Source organism: Porites lutea, chromosome 11, assembly GCF_958299795.1.
Source record: "Porites lutea chromosome 11, jaPorLute2.1, whole genome shotgun sequence".
NCBI lineage: Eukaryota > Metazoa > Cnidaria > Anthozoa > Scleractinia > Poritidae > Porites > Porites lutea.
Window position 1 is genome coordinate 22,646,219 of NC_133211.1, and position 18,509 is coordinate 22,664,727.

General features: G+C 42.5%; 2 protein-coding genes across 3 annotated transcripts; one reads left to right on the forward strand and one right to left on the reverse strand.

Moving 5' to 3' along the window:
* Positions 1 to 75: 75 nt before the first annotated feature.
* Positions 76 to 4,803, reverse strand: LOC140951875 (eukaryotic translation elongation factor 1 epsilon-1-like). Its single transcript, XM_073401244.1, has 4 exons — positions 4,673 to 4,803; positions 3,285 to 3,485; positions 1,805 to 1,960; positions 76 to 358 (listed from the first exon to the last, which is right to left on the reverse strand). The coding sequence occupies exons 1-4, from the start codon at positions 4,790 to 4,792 to the stop codon at positions 287 to 289; spliced, it is 549 nt and encodes a 182-aa protein (XP_073257345.1). The 5' UTR covers positions 4,793 to 4,803; the 3' UTR covers positions 76 to 286.
* Positions 4,804 to 4,893: 90 nt separating this feature from the next.
* Positions 4,894 to 8,215, forward strand: LOC140952640 (uncharacterized). Of its 2 annotated transcripts, XM_073402072.1 has the most exons (3): positions 4,894 to 5,023; positions 6,521 to 6,649; positions 7,278 to 8,215. In XM_073402072.1, the coding sequence occupies exons 2-3, from the start codon at positions 6,577 to 6,579 to the stop codon at positions 8,054 to 8,056; spliced, it is 852 nt and encodes a 283-aa protein (XP_073258173.1). In that variant the 5' UTR covers positions 4,894 to 5,023; positions 6,521 to 6,576; the 3' UTR covers positions 8,057 to 8,215. The 2 variants fall into 2 exon arrangements, with proteins under 2 accessions (XP_073258173.1, XP_073258174.1); XM_073402073.1 differs by lacking the exon at positions 4,894 to 5,023 and having other exon boundaries at positions 6,341 to 6,649.
* Positions 8,216 to 18,509: the final 10,294 nt, after the last annotated feature.

The following is an 18,509-nucleotide window of genomic DNA, read 5'->3' on the forward strand; positions in this document are numbered from 1 at the left end:
CTATGACATATCACTTACACAAAAATCAATTTTACAGTTCAAAATGTCTTTTTGGTTTTCTTTAAGGGTTGTAAGAAGCAAGATTAATGAGACATGAGGAATCATACACTAGCAATAAACATGTCCCTACTTGCTGCTGTTTAAAACCATCCATCACAATTTTTTCAGACTAAAATTACTTTTCCTAAGGTATGAAAAGATGTCCTGCAGATGTTAAAATTCATATATAAAACTGTAGTATTATTCCTGATACCATATACCAATAATTCAAGATGACCTTGTGATGTCAGCCATAGAGGGTGTTACGTAGGAACGAGACTTCTGGCAGATATTGTCTGACTCCAGGGTAACACTGCACCTACATCAGAAAAAAGATAAAAGTACATCAGGATGTTTGTCACAACCTTGAAAATTGATCCTTCACATGTCACAAATACTTTGACTGTGATAAAGAGTAGACAACTGACATCTTCCTGAAAAATGTTGGGACTTTTTAAGAACTTACTTAATTTTTAATAGTTGACATCAATAAGAGAAGACTGTTATTGCACCATACACTAAACAGAGGATATTACATGGCCGTGCAGAGATACAAAATTTCTCTTTTGAGTGTTGAAATATATTTCATGAATCTCCAAGCAGCCATGCAATGTTCTATTTATTATATAAACACCAATGAAATGCCAAACAATTTCACTTAAATATTTTTTGTTGCAAAAGGTGCAATTTATTATGTAGCCATAGTGTAGCAACAGTGATCTTTTAATCTTTTATGTTTTCACACAAAAGCTCACCTGGTATTTCATTGGTGATTATATAATAAGAGGTTATAATGAATTGTACAGTGAATTTCTTTTTCAAACAACATACTTATTTCAGACTCATAACACTTGAAATTCCCCACTGGTACAAGGCACCATTGGGCTCTTGTGATTTAGAATTTGGCCATAGTGTTGTACTTTATCATCTTTCCTGAGTTTAGGTAATGCACTGTCTTGCAGCATATCCAAGTTGTTGCCAAAAATTATGAATCATTCTGTAACTTGAATGCACTGTCAAAACTGACCTCTAAATCAAGGGGATGTTTTTACACTGTATATGCTTTTTTTATGTTGCCTTGGCCTCCCTAACCACACCCACCACACAAGTTTTAAATATTATGATCTAATATATATAGATTTAGCCAGCACTAAAAGCAAAGTTCTCATTAATATCCATCATTTACTCGAACAAAATATATAATAGTGTAATGCTAAGCAGCAACAGCAACGAAACGGGCCAAAAAAAATCAGTAGGTCTAATTTAGTAAAAAAAAAAAAACAACAACTTTGCATGTGCAGCACACGTTTTATGGAGGAAATGTTGTATGTGTTCCTGTTCACTTTTTCTTACTGCCACTCACTTTCCCCTTGGTGGCTACTACCACTTCTCATTTTCCCAATGCGCTACAAAATGTTCATGTTTTAATTCCAACAAAATTGGTCTCATTTGTTTTTCATCTCTTACTCTAGCTCTTTCTCTGTTATCCAAGTCAATGTGCATCTGTAGACATTAAAATTAAGTTGAAAGAAAGAATTGGCTTTGGTATTGTTGTTTTTTATCTCTATAAGTTCGGGTAGCTATGCTATTTACTCCCAAAACAGGTGGGTGCAAACTTTCACCCCAGCTTACATGAAGGGGCGGATATAAATACGGACGATTTTGTCAGAACCAAAATTTCTTGGATGCATTGATAACCAAATTTTCTTACCCATGATGCTCCGCTGCATGCACTTCTGCTATTAATATTTAGTTGAAACAATACCTGATTGAACCACCTTGATAAGTTTATGAGTTGTTCTTTCCCATGCACAGTTAATTCCAACATAACAGGATGCAAAGCATAGTACAACATGATATCTGCTAGGGTCAGCTCATGACCCACAAGGTACACTCTCTTAGACATAAACTTGTTAAGATCCTGAACAAGAATAAGAATATTTAAGTTACCTTTATAGTTTCCTGAACAAAAACCTTGAGGGTTTCTAGGGATTAAAAAAGGTCTCGTCCAGTGGTCTCTGACAAGTAGCCTTTCTTGTTGGGCAAGTGACTTTAAAAGCTCACTTGCCAATGGGCAACGTAAACTGAGGGTGTGTTCAATTAATTGTATTCTGGAATAAGAATACGCAAAAGTTTTGTGACAAATCTCTTGTACTGTGCAATATTAAATATTTTGGAAATATACCTGAATGCAACACATTTTATTTCAAGCAGACTACTAGACATTACAATGCAATGAATGCCAAAACAAGTGATTTCTAGACCTTATTCCATTTAATTTCTGGAATATGGTCAATCAAACACACCCTTAGAAGAGCAAGCAATGATGCTGGACACAAAATATAAGAGTTGTTTGTCCACTAGACAAACTGGAAATTCAAGGTTTTTTTTAGTCCTGGAATTTTGATCAGGCAGGTTTCTGTCAATTCTCAGTGAAACAGATCGAACATCCCTGCTTTAGAAAGCACCACTTTTCCCATAATTTTGTTAGTATTTTACAGTGAATTACATGGTCAAGCATCCCTGGGAAGAAAACAATAGGGCCATTTATACGAGGAAAAATAAGACGCGTCTTAAATAAGACGCGAACTGTACCATTTATACGAGCATGTCTTATCTAATAAGACGCGTCTTAGCTAAGCCACGTCTTATTTTAGACGAAATGTGCCGTTAATACGGAAAGTTCGCGTCTTATTTTTCCTCTTAATGGCCCTATTGTGAACTTGATTATTTTAATGTTGATTTCATTATTGGTTTCAAGATTTCACTCAAATATTGGATTATTCATTTCAGTCTTGGGGACAGTCGGTCATGCTCCACAGGTTAAGGTTACAGTACAGGTAAATAATATTTTCAAGGTTGGTAAAGTGACTTCATAGATTGACTTCTCTTTGCCACTTTGCAGATTGATGCCTTATTAATCCAGTCACAATTCAATTCTTGAATCAAGTATTTTTTTTAATTACATGTATTGATTCTTCAACCGGAGAATGGGATATTAAAATCAATAATGAGCTCAACATTGCAAGTTCAAATTTTATTCTCCCTAGGAATGCTTCACTGTAAAACTGCTTGTGGACTGAACTTTCATGTGATTTTTGGACTTCATATAATTCACATCTAATGCTAATGTTGTAAATTTATAAAATCTATCAACTACAATATCTTGAGAAAAATACCAGTACACCTACTTCACCAAGGTCTTTACTTAAAATAAAGGCTAAGGATGTGTGGCAAATTCTTACCTTCAGAGCTCCGCATACTTGAGTTGTATCATTTAAGTATTTCTCTAACTGGAGCTGCCAGTATTCTAGCCACTGATCAACTTGAGCATGCTCCAAAGCTGAGTTACCCAACAATGTTTGTCTTGATATGGCAGAAAGATAAGAAGCCACTGTTCGCACACCATGCACTGTTTGACCAGAACTTAGAGTCAGGTATGGGACCTAAAATAAATTTTAAATTACTAAATAAATAGGCTGAGAAAACAGACGACATTAATTTGGTGACGCTACTACTGGTTTCCCCACCAAATGACATCTGAGAAACGAGCGCAGAAATTTCATACTCATGATGCGTCACTGCCCAGATCTGGGTAGTGCTTCTGATTGGTTGAAATAAATTTCCCACGCGGCACGACCAATGAGAAGCACTACCCAGATCTGGATAGGGACGCATCATCAGTATGGAATTTCTGCACTCGTTTCCCAGACATCATTTGGCAGGGAAACCAGTGGTAGCGTCGACAAACATGGGCTGCTTCTCAGGCTACTAAATAAATAGGTGAATAAATGTCTTAACTCCTAAAACAAGCCATCCTTCAAGAGTCTGTTAGTCAAGACAACAACAATGATTTTTTCAGTGAGGTACAGAATTGTGAGAAATTAATTGAGTGCTAAAAAGAACAACGCTAACAAATGTGCTATTTTATTATTCTCTTGTTATTTGATGAGATGTAAATGAGCATGAGCTACCTTTCTGCAATTCCACACCTTCAAGGATTTTCTGTTGGCACTTTTGAAAAAAATGTCCAAAATTTTGCTGGTTTCTGTTCAACAAAGAAAAAATCTGAACCACTTATTTAAAAACCTGCTTTCCTTAGCAAGAGTTTTGAGTCCCATACAAAGTCATTTATTTGAATCTCATTATTGAACAAAAAAAAACTTATTTCAAGTCGACAATTCACTGACTGATCGAGTGAAGAAACTTCATTTCCTTTTAAGTTATGCCAGTCTTCAATGGGCTTTGAAAACGTTCCATAGGTTCCAGCATGCAGAAACCAATGCTGACAGGTTAACAATAAAGCCTGTTTCAAATGTTATGCAAAAAAGCTGGATTAACTTTAGTCAAACATAGTTAGCACGACTCAAGCATGCATGGCATGGTTTCAGAAGTCGAAATAAATTCAGTCACACAAAATAGCTTTTGGCCAAAAAAAATGAAAGAAAATCCGGTTAATTCAGCTTTTAAAATGTATTCTAATATATCAGAAGCATATAGTTATAATCTATGAACTAATTTTGGCACGACAGAGGCACAAACCTTAATGAAACGGGCCAAATTAAGCGGAAAGGCAATTTTGATTTTCAACTAAACTGCAGGAGCTAAAAAAAAAAACTAAAAAAATCCACACCTTAGTAGAGGAAGCATGTCCAGATTCTTCTATGCGTACTCTTTCCTTTGGTATTTTGCAGAAAGCCAGTAAATTTTCTATTTCAGTGCAGCCATTCAAGGACAAACTCGCGGCAGCCATCTTGGAAATTGTCCTTAAGGCAGTCACCGCTGACTGATTGGCGTTACAAGAGAATGGTATTGTGGTACCTAGTTTCTCGCGATTTTAAAAACACCGGAACAAAGAAAGTCAAAACAAAGAAACCATCAGCTGCGAACCCGGTGAAAAGAATTATAAATTTATTCTACAGCGACACATGGCACGGAAATAACTCCTAGTACTTTTTATAGACAAATCAACTTCGACTTGAATGTAAGTTAGTTCTTTGTTTGATCTGTAGTTTATTTAATTGATATCACTAGTGTATAGTACCCGCTGATAATATTCGGGGGCTGTCGAGTAGATTCGACAAAATATCGAAAATGTAGATTTGACAACGGACGCTTGGTCAAAACTAAAATACCAAAGCTTCCAAGGAATCCTCAGTAAATTAGCAAATGTCTATGTGAGTGAAAACGCTATGCTCCATCAGACTTTCAGATGTCAATTTATTTTTGAATAAGAATTTTACATGTAAAAGCCGGTTCCTCGCAGCGGAGAATTTAAAGGTAGTTGTTGAAAACGACGTCAATGTTTCCGCATGCATCTTATTATTCAAATTATCTGTGTTATTTTCAAAGAAATAGTTTTTGTATCCCACGATAATATAAAATCAATGCCATGAATTTCTTATTTCTTTAAAACCTTCTGCTAGTTACCTGTTCAGGGGTTTTCAACTATCTGCGTTCCTTGTAAAACTTAATGTACAAATGAAATAGACAAAGCATTCATCAACTGAAGCGCGACAGATCGCCTTACACCTAAAAACCTCGATAATAGGAAAATAAGCGGTGTAATAGCGAAACCTTTAAATATATTTTCATTTTTTTAACCAACACTTAGAATGTATTGTCGGCTATAAAATTTGATTATGCGTACAATTGACAGGAACATTAGCATCAGCATTAAAACTATTTTTAAAAAAGGCACAATCACAAAGAGATTAAAAACTAAGCGGGAATATACTTCATAGATGCGATTTATCTGATAAGTATCATAGAACGCTTGTTATGCCTCTGAAAAAATTAGACAAAAAAGAACGCGAAACTCTTTAGGTCTCGCGATTTCGGCCGTGGCGTGCTCTCCCATCCACCTCTTTAAGGAAAATCCACCACTCAGGTTAAACGCTTGGAACTAAACGTCACTACCAAGTGGTTTTGCACCAAAAAGTATTGGTTAGATTTGAAATTGCTATACTGACCGGAAGTCATCTGAGAAGTGAACGTAATCAAAAAATGGAGACCACCGCGATGTACCGCAAGTGACCAACATATTAATGATCCTTACTACACTTCGGTTTTGATGTCGATGAAATCAGAACGTACTTCAGCGGCTCTTTGTGAATTGTTATTCTGACCCTACCTCCTAATTTCGATTTTTAATCAGAGGGCCGATTGCGTATTTGATACCGATTTCGTGTTTGCATGGCGATAGCAGACTATCCATTGTTTTGATCCCATCTCAAGTGCCAGGTCGTGCTTGATTTTGCGCAAGCAATTTGACGCGTGCCTTTTTGCGCGAGCAAGGCTCAAACTTTTTTTCATACTGTCGTCATTTTCCGCAAATCTTGTTGTTGACCATGAGAAGCACTGCAACGAACGAAAGCTTTGCCTAGTCCCCGTGAACAAAATTTGAAACATTGAATGTAATGGGATGCCATCATGGCAGAAGTTTTTGTTCTGAGCAACTTCAATTTTCCATCTTGTGCAGGTTGAAACGTTTGCATGAAGCAACGGCAAGCAAAAAGTAAACTTGAACGCTGACGCATGCAAAAGTTTACTACGTGTGATCAGCAGATGTTGAAGATGACGGGAACTAGACGAAAGAAAAGATCACAAAGTGAGTGTTTTTCTTAGCAAAGTTGTTTTAACGTACACTTCAATAAAAAAATTTCGTCTTGTACGCTAATTCAGAAACATATATTATAGTTAAAACTTAACACGATAAGGAGTAGCAGTGAATGGTAACTATAGAAACAACAACAAAATAAAACCAAGAAGCTGTAACCCTAGTAAAATGAGATGGAATTGTTATGAAGCCTGTCTAATACCTATTTGTTATATGTTTTGTTAGCTTATTTGAACTTGACGGTTCACATCGTTTGATAGCATTCCTACCATTTTGACTTTTTCCACCAATGTCGAACTGATTAATTCAATTACGAGTCGGGTGAACAAAAAAGCTAATGGATTGTGCACCGTCAGGGAGCTGACAACATAAATCGGCAGCGCCGTTGTTTTTATCTCTTGAAGTTTGTTGGCTTTCATATCCAGGCTCATGGCCATAAACTATGTTGTAACTGAAGTAATACGCTGACAAAAATGCGCAAGAGGATATCAAATTAGACTGACGTTTTTTGTCTTTTCTTAGAAATCTCTATTAAAAGCACTCAAGCATTTGTTGAGATTAGTTGTAACTATTGGTCCGAACTGCGGATTGGTCTTAAAACATCTCTTTTATTTTGTAGGGCCTGTGAGCATTTTCAAACGATTAAAGTACGACGTACTGCACTCAACTGATCAAAGATTACTTGACAGCCAACTTAGGACCGCCATAAGTTCAAGTGCACCAGCACGCCATATTTACAACCTGTTGTTACGCGGGGCTGACGCGAATTGCGTTGATTCATTAGGTTATTCACCCTTACTTTTGGCTCTTAGAGCACATTCATCAGAGTACTTACTAGACACCGTCAGGATACTATGTGAGTTCGGAGCCAACGCGAATTACAGGAGTAACGTCTTCTACGGGGACTCTCCCCTTCATTTCGCTGCAGCACTTAACAATTACGAGCTCATAGAGCAGCTGTATCATTTCAACGCGGATGTCCACACGCGAAATCACGCAGGATATACGTCTTTGCATGTGGCAGCGCAAAACGGAAACGAGGTTAGTGTGGCGGCGCTGTTTCTTTGTGGAGCGGACCTGGACTCCAAAGAGAATTACTGTGGTTACACCCCTCTCCATTTAGCTGTGATTGGCCAGTTTCAAGACGTTGTAACATCATTAGTGTCACTGGGCGCAAGTATTAACCAAACGGACAATTGCGGCTTGACGCCGATTGACCGGAGCACCTCAGAAGTCATTCGGGCATTACTGGTTAGGGCACTTCAACCAAACGTATCAAGCCTTGAGTCACGTTGTCTTGCTATTATCAGAGAAAAAGTAAGGAATGTTGCAGGAATAAATGGATTTGATAATCTGCCTCTTCCTCTCACTTTGAAGAAGAAACTTCAATTAAGGTGAAAATAAAAAGTTCTGATCGAAACTAGATAAGAAGACGACAATTTTACAAGCTGAATAGCTAGTTAGTTTTTATGAGCCCTTTCGATAACTCAATATAGTTCCTCAAATTTGATTTTGTTTATAGCCGCATTCTTAACAGGGAACGGCAAAAGCGCCCTGGAATGGATGTTACCTACTTTTTTATCTCGCCGACGCGATTTCATTTCGCTAGAAATTCACTTTCGATCGGCTAAAACTGTGACAATTTCTCGTTCTATAAGCAATACCAAAACGCAAGCTCCGTTTGTCTGATACTCGCACTAAGGGTAAATTAACTGAATTATTGTTTCATACATATCAATTTTTGAAAAATAGCCAATCGAGTCAGTGTTGAGTCTACAGTGCTTTGTGTAGGCTCTACTGCGGTGAAAGGGCTGATGGTACTAAACGCTCACTAAAATATCGAGTTTAGCTGGGCTTGGATTTAACATTTTGAGTATATTACAATTTTTTTTATCAAATTGTTACTTATGTTGTACATATTTAATCGTATGAAATAATTTTGACACCAATTTTTAACTTAATTATTTTATGAAATGGACTGAATCAATAAAATTTTTCATTGATATAGAATATCATACGCGTTCTTTGGATGTGGCTTCAAACGAAGATGTCTGAAACGCGAGAGAATGATGCATCATATAATATCCCCCCAACACCGGTGACACCATTCTCACAATTTGAAAGTGCATTTAAAGAAAGTTTCTAAAGTTTAGGTAAAATCGTTTCCTCTCTCACTGATCCTTATAGCCTTTTAGGAAAAGTGAACACCCTTAAGTAACGGTATAATGATTTTCTTTGCACGTTAATCAAATAAGCGACCTAAGACAATCAGTATGAATGCGATTTTGAGCTTCAGCTCACTTGGCTGGCGGACAGGTGCACAAAACTTTCAGTTGTCTGACGGTAGTAGTTTAGTAGGGATAAAATCATCCTCCTTTGGGGGCAGGAATCTCATTGAGGAGTACAGGAGTACATGAACTCTGATGACTTCATGGTATTTCGCCTTTATCTCATGAACGAAATGCGGAAAAATCTAATTAAAAAGGTCATATGTATTATTTTTAGGTGGCTTAACCTGTTGGACAGTTTATTCAGTTACTTCTAGGTAGACGAAGGTCCTGCTTTTTGACTGGTTGACTTAAAACTAAGAAGTCGTGCACCTTTAATGAGGACGAAGGCAAACTAGCTCTTTCTACCTCGAAAAACAATTTTCCACTTTCTCTCCGTCCTTTTTTCTATTTCTATTTCTATTTCCCTCCTCCTCCACCTACACATTATCGACCCTATACATTGTTTTCACATGACGTCACGGCGGCCATATCGAAGAGCTTGTAAATCACGAGCCGAGGGTTTTCACAGAAATAGAAAAGAAAGTGTGGTCTATAGCTTAAATCAATCGAGAATATTGAAGCTGTGTAGACTATATACCACCACCACTTCAACACATTTCTATTGTTCTCCCTTCCCCACCACAATCACATTTCTATTGTTTTCCCTCCACTGCCACCGACTCCACCACTAAACGTCTTTTGTTTCCCCTCTATCACCATCATCACATTTCTATTGTTTTCCCTCCACCACATTTCTATCTTTGTCACTCCATCACCACCAACACCATCATCACATTTCTATTGTTTTCCCTCCACCACCAATACCACCACATTTCTATTGTTTTCCGTCCACCACAACACTCGTATTGTTTATCTGCCAGACAAGTTACATAGATGGCCCGTGAATCCTTTTCTTTAATTTTGCCCTGATTTTGGTTACATATGCCTGATTTTGGCCTTTACGACCTGGTTTTGGCTTTTTTGGCCTCCTAGATGACGTCACCCAATCAAAAGGCAAGAGCTTCACCGACCTATAAATAGCTAGAAAAGCTGTCCAACTGGTTAAGCCACCTACAAATAGCATTTTTAGGATTCCACAGCATTTTATTTATGAGATAGAGACATAAGATTTTGTCATCATCGGCGTTCATGTATTCCTGCCCTTCTTAAACGACGGAAAAACGGGCAACAAAAACGTGCAACTTGTTTTGCAACATTGCTGCTAAACGAGTTGAAAAGCTATGTTGGGCGTTTTACCACCCACCCTCAAACCCGTCTTGCACTAAATCAGGTTGCTGCAGGTCCGAATACTGACTTCTGACTGGTTAGATTTACGAGGGAAAAAACATACACCGGATTTACGTCACGTTGGTGCAAAAACAAGTTTCCCTTGGGCCGGTAAAACGCGTAACATGTACAGATTTTGATGAAAAGAGTAGGACGTCTCTCTACTTTCTGCAACAACTTTTTGCAACCTGCAATAATCGGATTTGTTGCAAGACAGATTTGGTTCGTGAGTGGTAAAACGCGCAAAATTGCTATTCCATAACTCGTTTTGCAGCAATAATGCAAAACAAGCCGCCGGTTTTACCGTGCCTTTAAAAAGATTCCTGTCCAATGAGGCCTAAACTACTATACTACTTCGGCGTCCGATTTCTCCCTTCCCTTTCGACGTTTTCCATCCAGGCTATTGTTGCGATGATTTCAACAAAATTTATTCGTTTCTCGTTTGATAAACTCGCTCGTACTCACAAGATCGCTCGCTCTCCTTTTCCTCGTGTTCTAGTGCCAAAACCGGTCCTGACCGGTTCGGCTTACGTCACACACGCACCACAGGAACCCCATTTCGGGTCCGACACTCTCCCCCTATTTGATACACGCAAGTGGAGCAAATATAATCACACAGCTCCATGCTTATATAACAGCAACAGTTTTAAAGAGTTCTAATAGTTCGTGACTCCGCAAGTCACTGAATCAGTTCTCGCAAGAGGAGCAAATCGAACATACAGCTCCATGGGCTTAACTGTTCTAACAGATTTAACAGTTCTAACAGTTCATGACCCCACTCGTCCCTGGGTCTGTTCACTTGTTCTCTTGCTCTGCAATCTCTCTGATCCGCTTCGCCGCAGCTACAGCAGCCCGCCTAGGGGCGAACTCTCTGGCTCGAGGATTAAGCTGCACCGAATTTCTCAACTGTGTGTCCCGTACGTCGCACGACAGCTCCATTGGACATAGCTGTTGGATTGCTCGCTCCAAGTAGGACTTCCCCGCTCTCAACCTCGCTGCTCGGACGACGCCGTCACGCCCCTTGATGAGTTTCACTACAACTCCAATGTTCCACTTTCCACGGTTGCGCTCCTCACTCTGAATTAGCACCACATCTCCAACTTTCAGTGTCAGCACCTTGGTCTTGTGTTTGAGATTGTGTCTCTCCCTCAAACTTCTGATGTATTCTGTAGTCCACCTTGACCACAGAATGTCCTTGCAGCGACGGAGGTATCTTGTCCTCTTACGTAGCTCCACATCCTCCACTGACTCTGCATCCTCCTCTGGCAGGAGGTTAGGTAGCCCGTGCATCATGACGTTTGGCGTTAGCACCGGAAGTTCAACATCATCTTCAACATAGGATAACGGGCGGTTATTGACGGCCACCTCCACCTCAAGCACAACTTCTTCAAGCTCTCCGAATGTCAGGTACGCTCGTCCCATAGATTTGTAAAATGACTGTTTCACAACTCCAACCAACCGCTCAAATTGACCGCCCCACCATGGGGCTCTGGCGAGGTTAAACTGCCAAAGGATGTTGTGGTGGGCCAGATAGTCTTGCAATTTCTCCTCCCTCATAACACTCTTGAGCCACCTGGATGCAGCCACAAAACTTCTTCCATTGTCCGAATAAATCTTCGTAGGCCTCCCCCGTCTCGCAATGAAATGTTTCAAACACCTGATGAAACCAGCAGTGGTCTGGTCAGTTAGTAACTCTAAATGGACCGCTCTCGTTAGACTGCATGCGAACAGTAAAATGTATGCCTTGCCTTCTTTCTTCTTCGAAATCTTGTAAGTTATGGGCCCGGCGTAGTCCACCCCTACTACTTGGAACGGAAATGTCCCCTCTGTACGATCCACTGGTAAGTTTCCAGGCGGTGGATTTTGGAGCTTTGTCACATGGAACTTCTTACACCCATAGCAGTGGTTAACCACGTTCTTCGCCAGTTGCCGGAGACGGGGAATCCAATACTCTTGTCTCACATGCGCCATCGTTAGGCCGACTCGCCCGTGTAGCGTCAAGATGTGGGCGTCTTGCACCATTTTTTCTGATAAGACTACCCTGGGTGGCAAATACACCGGATAATGTCCTTGAATTCTTCCTCTGCACACATAGATTCCTTGGTCATTCTTCTGAAGGTTGAGCCTTTCTTGGTCTTCCAGAAACTTGTCTGTTACACTGTGTCTCTGCTGCTCCCGCCTTATCCACCACTTGACCTGTATCTCCGTCTCAGCTGTTGTCAAGGGTCCGCTTACTCGGTTCCACTTCTTGCTCCGGCAATTTTGAAGGAATCTCATGACCCATGCACTGATTCTGATCGTTCGCCAGAAGGTATGCCTTTCCAGCACTTCATCGAAGTCGTCCCTCGCCTCCACTGCCACTGCAAACACCTCCTTAGTAAGCTTAGCTTCTGCTTCCGTTTCTTTGTTAGGCTCTGTCACTACGTCTCCCGGCCACTCCTCTGGCTTGGACAACCATTGTGGTCCCGGCAACCACACATTACACAGCTGATCTGCCTTGCAGCCTCTGCTTCCTATGTCGGCTGGGTTGTGTTTGGAGTCGACATGTCTCCATTCAATGTAATCTTTGTCGTTGATCTTGCGGACTCTGTTGGCCACAAACTGTTTGTAAGTACCTCCCCCCTTGATCCAGTGGAGTGCGACAGTACTGTCACTCCACCCATGGACTGACTTGATTGGATATCCTTCAAGTGCGACTCTCACGTTCTCACCTTCCTTAACTCCCAACTGTTGCTTTGCGTAACTCTGCTGTTCATCAACAGGCACCCCATTCTCACCGTCTAGCTGAGGCTCGTGCACCGGAACAACATTCTCACTCTCTAGCTGAGGCTCGTTGGAGTTCCACTTGTGCATGGTAAACTTAGCATCCCCAAACACTGATATGATCGTCTTCTTCAGGTCCTGAACCTCTTCTTTGGTGTTGCCCCCCGTGATAACGTCATCAACGTATAGACTCCTCAAGATCTCGTCTACCTCCACTGGGTATTTCTCTCTTAGGCTTTGCAAGTGCAACTTTAGTGTTCCCGCCAACAAGAATGGCGACTGGACCAACCCGAAGAGCGCTCGCGTGAATCTCAAGGCTTCAATAACTGAAGGGTCCTTGTTCTTGAGCCAGTGGAAACGTAGTGCATCCCGGTCTTCAGGTCTTATGCGTACTTGTAAGAAGGCTTGTTTGATGTCAGCTGCTAAGGCTACTGGCTTTAGGCGATTTCGCACAAGAACGTTCCACAACAGATTCTGCAAGGGAGGCCCCGTTTCTAAGCACTCGTTTAACGACGGACTATCTTCACTTGGCTTAGCCGATGCGTCAAATACAATTCTGAGTTTTGTGGTCACGGCAGTTTCCTTTTTCACAGGTTTGTGAGGGATGTAAAATACTCTCTCGTTTGGCTCGTCTACAACTCTCTCAACTATCCCTTCAGTGAGTTGCTCTTGGATGATCTCATCGTACTTGTCTATCAGACCAGGCTCTCTCTGCAACTTCCTCACTAGACCTTGTAGTCTCCTGATACTTCCGCGTTCGTTCGATTGCAGGTGATCGTGACCCGGCTTCCATAGCAAACCCGATTCGTACCAACCTTCGTCACTTCGGTTCAGTTGCTCAGAGAATTCGGCAAACACGTTTTGCTGGTCTGCTTCTGGTCTATCTACGAGTCCTAAAACATCTAAAGAGCAGAGTTGTTCGTAGTCCGCTGCCGATGTTTTCGTCAAATAAACGTTGGATAGCGCGGCTTCTCTCCCTGTGGACATCATCGTCCACCCCAGCATAGTGAACTCAGCAATGGGCTCAGACGGCTGACCAATTCTAGGTTTCGTCTCAGTTTTGATCCTTGAGTACTCGCTGGCGCCGAGTATTACATGAATGGGTAACTCACTCTTCTTGTCATCGTCATCCATGACCACTCCCTGCAGGTGACGATACTTGCTGATCAGTTCTCCATAATTCGGATTTGGGACTGTGAGTAGAACACCCTTGTCCACCTTATTGATCTTCGTCATCATCTCAAACTTCCCATCAACACTTTTAACCGTTACTGAATACCCTTGTACCTTTTGAATTGTTGAGCAAAGCATCATGTCAATCTGTCTATGTTCGATATGAGTTGGTCGCTTGTTAAGCCGTTCAATCAGAGCCGCTGACGCATAAGAACTACCCGCACCTGTGTCTAGTAATGCTCTGCATTTGATCCCATCGACGAACACCACTACCACCGGATAAATAACAGAACCCTCACCAGTTGCCAACATCATTTGACTGTTGCTAGGCAGCCTGTCACAAATAGACGTGTGATGTCTGCCACCGCAATGTTGACAAGTGTACTTGCTGTGGCACTCCCGTGCTTGATGTCTTGTTCCTGTACAGTTGAAGCATAGTTTCTTGTCACTCAAGATCTGCCTGCGCTGGTGCAAGCCAGGGACTTTCTTGCACTGGGTGGAGCTGTGATCCTCGCCATTACAATAGATGCAGTTACGCCCCACCTTCGCACTCTCATCTTTGGTCTGGTAAGCAGGATTTTTCCTTGCTTGGAAGCGATTTCGCGGGTCACGGTTCGGAGGATAACGACTTCGCAGGTCAGGCTTTGGCGGTTCAGGTTTAAGGTTTTCGCTGACAATAGGGTTACGGTCACACCACTTCCTCAGGGATTCGATTAGCTCTGCAAATCCCCACTCTTGCCAGTTATCGTCTAGACGTACCAGATCTGCTCTGATTCCAGGTAATTTATCAAGCGTCGCACGCACAAACCCTCCTATTTCGTTAACCTTGCCCATGGTCTCTAGCACTTGTATGTGACTTGTTAGCTTCTCGTAGAAATCATGGATTTTTGCTGGGTGTCCACCATGAACTGTGGATAATCCAATTATGCATTGCATATGTGCGTTTGCTACCTCACTGGGTTTACCATACTTGGTTTTCAATATAGCTTTGGCCCTTTCGTAACCCTCCGTCGTGAAAGGGAGTCCGTCAATGGACGCGCGGACACTGGATACTAGTAACTCCTTCAGGTAAGAAAACTTAGCAACTTGAGTTAGTTTAGCCTTGTCGATTTCAGTTTCGAATTGATTCCAAAACCTCATCCAATCCAGGAAAGTCCCTTGAAATTTAGTTATCTCCAGTTTTGGCAATTTCGCTCCGACACTGCTCAAATTCCCAGATTCCTCCGTGGATGCCTTCGCCGTTTTCTCAAGACTCGCTCGCGCTTCGTGTTTAGCCTTTTCAAGCTGGATCTTTTCCTCCAAATTCCGTTTCCGTTTCTCTTCCTCGCGTTTTTCCTCTTCGATTGATCTAATACCGGCAGCTACATATTCCACTTCTTTAAGAATTCCCTCAAATTTACTGATTTGGCTTTCTAAAGTTTCGGTCCAAAGTCTGACCTCTACAGGGTCATTCCCACTTTCAATACGCAACTCCTGAACTTCCAATTTGAGCTGATGTGTTTTGTCAATAACGTGCTCCAATGCGCTTCCATGCCTCTCAATTGTCTTCAGGTCTCCGGTCTCGATTACTTTCGCTGTATCTCCCGCTGTAAATTCAAGCATTTTCAGTTTACCTTGAATCTTCTCCTGCATTGTTTTGATTTCGCCTTCGGCGCTCATGTTGTTGACTTCGGTGTTTCTTCGCTGTGTTTACATGTAAAATTCCTCTCGTCGCTCACTTCTCGCCGCTCGCTGTTACTTTCTCGAATCACAGGTGTCCTGGCAGGGTCGCCACCTTTTGTTGCGATGATTTCAACAAAATTTATTCGTTTCTCGTTTGATAAACTCGCTCGTACTCACAAGATCGCTCGCTCTCCTTTTCCTCGTGTTCTAGTGCCAAAACCGGTCCTGACCGGTTCGGCTTACGTCACACACGCACCACAGGAACCCCATTTCGGGTTCGACACTATTGAATGAGCTTATGACGGATCATATTTTGAAGTTAATTTTCACCTTAGCAAAACGACCTTTGGTAGTAAACAAAACTAAGTAATTCTTCACGACCCAAACGCAACGTTCGACTTTACGAGCCTAAAGGATCTCTCCAACCCAGAACTACCAGACCTTTCGTTTGAACGTTAACACCTCTGGATTTCGTATAATCATATCCTCGATGCTCCACGAATAACACAAGCCTAACCACAGAATATCCTGGCGCCACCCCAGATCCCGCCACTAGCACCAGCTGGATCTCGTTATCACTCGAAGACCCCTGCTCAACTGTGTTCTCAGTACCCGCAGTTACCACAGTGCTGACTGCAACACCGACCACTCTTTGGTGGGCAGTTTGGTGGGCAGCAAGGTACCCCTTCAACCCATAAGTACCCACTGTTCCAAGCAGAAAGGACGCCTACAACCCGCCTACTCATCAACACAGCTAGGACAGCAATCCCAGACCTGTGCGAGCACTTCGCCGACTCCATTCAAGAGCCCCTCACCGACTGCCCCACATCAAGTGCTAAAGAAGATGGCACAACATCCATGTCGCCATTTACAACTCGGCCATGGACACCTTTAGCAAGAGAGGGAGGTAGACCCCAGGCTGGTTTGAAGCTGCCATTGCCGAACTCGAGCGAGCGATAGCAGCCAAGCGGGCAGCACTTCCCCACTACCAGAGGGAGCCTTCTGCATTCAGGAAAGCCAGCAACGATGCCCAACGGATCGCTCACTGCCTCGCCAGGGACCACTGGCTGAATCTCTGTCAGAACATCCAACTATCTGCTGGCTGCGAGAATATCCGCACCATGTACGATCACTTGAAGATAGCTTTCCACCCAAGTGCCACGCATACTTCACCTTTAAAGTCAGCTGCCGGCGATATCATCAAAGACCGGGGCAAACTGTTGAAGAGATGGGCTGAACATTACCAACAGCTCTACTATAGGGAGAACATCATCACTGACACAGCAATTGAGAGTACCAGCCTCCTGCCTGTCATGAATGAGAGAGCAATCAGAGCAATCAACTGTCTAGCCTGCGGCAAAGCACCAGTTAACGATGGCATCCCGTCAGAGGCCATCAAGGCTGGAATGAATACCGCTCTACTTCATCATCTACATGAGCTCTTGCTACAGTGCTAGGAGGAAGGAACAGTGCCCAGGATATGCGCGACTCCAACATCATCACGCTCTACCAGAACAAGGGAGACTGCAGCGACTGTAATAAGTACCCTGAAATGTCCCTCCTCAGCATCATTGGGAAGGCCTTTACCAGTTTAGTGTTGAACAGATTGCAGACGCTAGCAGAAAGGTTGTATCCTTAGGCACTGTGTGGTTTCAGAGCTGGAAGGTCAACAATTGACATGATTTTTTCACTGAGGCAGCTTCAGGAAAAGTGTGGTGAGCAGAGGAAACACCTGCATTTGCCCTTATCGACCTAACCAAGGCCTTTGACCTAGTCAGCAGGGTCTGTTCACTCTCCTGGAGAGAATTGGATGCCACTCAAGCTCCTAAAGATGATCACGTCTTTCCATGAAGACATGCAAGGAACCGTCCAGCACGACGGCTTGACTACGTACTCGCTCCCACACTCTTCGGCATCTTTTTCTCCCTACTGCTGTCTTACGCCCTCAGCCAGTCAGAAGATGGTGTGTACCTTCACACTAGAAGTGATGGAAACCTCTTCAACCTTGCACGTCTCCGAGCAAAGACCAAGGTTCGGAAAGTACTGCTAAGGGACACACTGAGAGTGCCTTACAGCGACTCATCAGTTCCTTCGCACACGCTTGTAGCGTGTTTGGTCTCACCATAAGTCTCAAGAAGACCAACATCCTTGGCCAAGACGTCAGCAGCACACCAAGTATCTCCACTGGCGACTACACTCTCGAAGTGGTGGAGGACTTCACTTACCTAGGCTCCACTATTTCCATCAACCTCTCGCTAGACACAGAACTGAAAAACGGATTGGCAAAGCAGCAGAAGCATTGGCACATCTGGGAAAGAGGGTCTGGGACAACACCATGTTGACCATCAACACCAAGATGAAGGTGTACCGGGTCTAGGTGCTCAGCACGTTACGGCAGCGAGATCTAGACCCTCAACTCCAGCCAAGAGTGCAGACTCAACACCTTCCACCTGCGCCGCCTCAGAAGGATATTGGCATCACCTGGCAAGACCTTGTTCCAAAGAAAGATGTCCTAGCACAGGCGGGAGTACCTAGTGTGTTCGCCTTGCTCAGTCAGAGACGGCCGCGGTGGCTTGGCCATGCCAGCCGCATGGAGGACGGAAGGATTCTAAAGGGCATACTCCACGGCGAGCTTGCCACTGGAACTCGAACTGCAGGAAGCCCTACCTTTCATTTCAAAGATGTTTGTAAACGAG

What these genes read in the sequence shown, in the direction of transcription:
- LOC140951875 (XM_073401244.1), bottom strand. Translation starts at nt 4,792, where the DNA reads ATGGCTGCCGCGAGTTTGTCCTTGAATGGCTGCACTGAAATAGAAAAT. An exon ending in AAGTATGCGGAGCTCTGAAG is followed by an intron (nt 1,961 to 3,284) that starts GTAAGAATTTGC and finishes ATTCTTGTTCAG; the next exon opens with GATCTTAACAAGTTTATGTC. An exon ending in TATCAAGGTGGTTCAATCAG is followed by an intron (nt 359 to 1,804) that starts GTATTGTTTCAA and finishes TTTCTGATGTAG; the next exon opens with GTGCAGTGTTACCCTGGAGT.
- LOC140952640 (XM_073402072.1), top strand. Translation starts at nt 6,577, where the DNA reads ATGCAAAAGTTTACTACGTGTGATCAGCAGATGTTGAAGATGACGGGA. An exon ending in ACGAAAGAAAAGATCACAAA is followed by an intron (nt 6,650 to 7,277) that starts GTGAGTGTTTTT and finishes TTTATTTTGTAG; the next exon opens with GGCCTGTGAGCATTTTCAAA.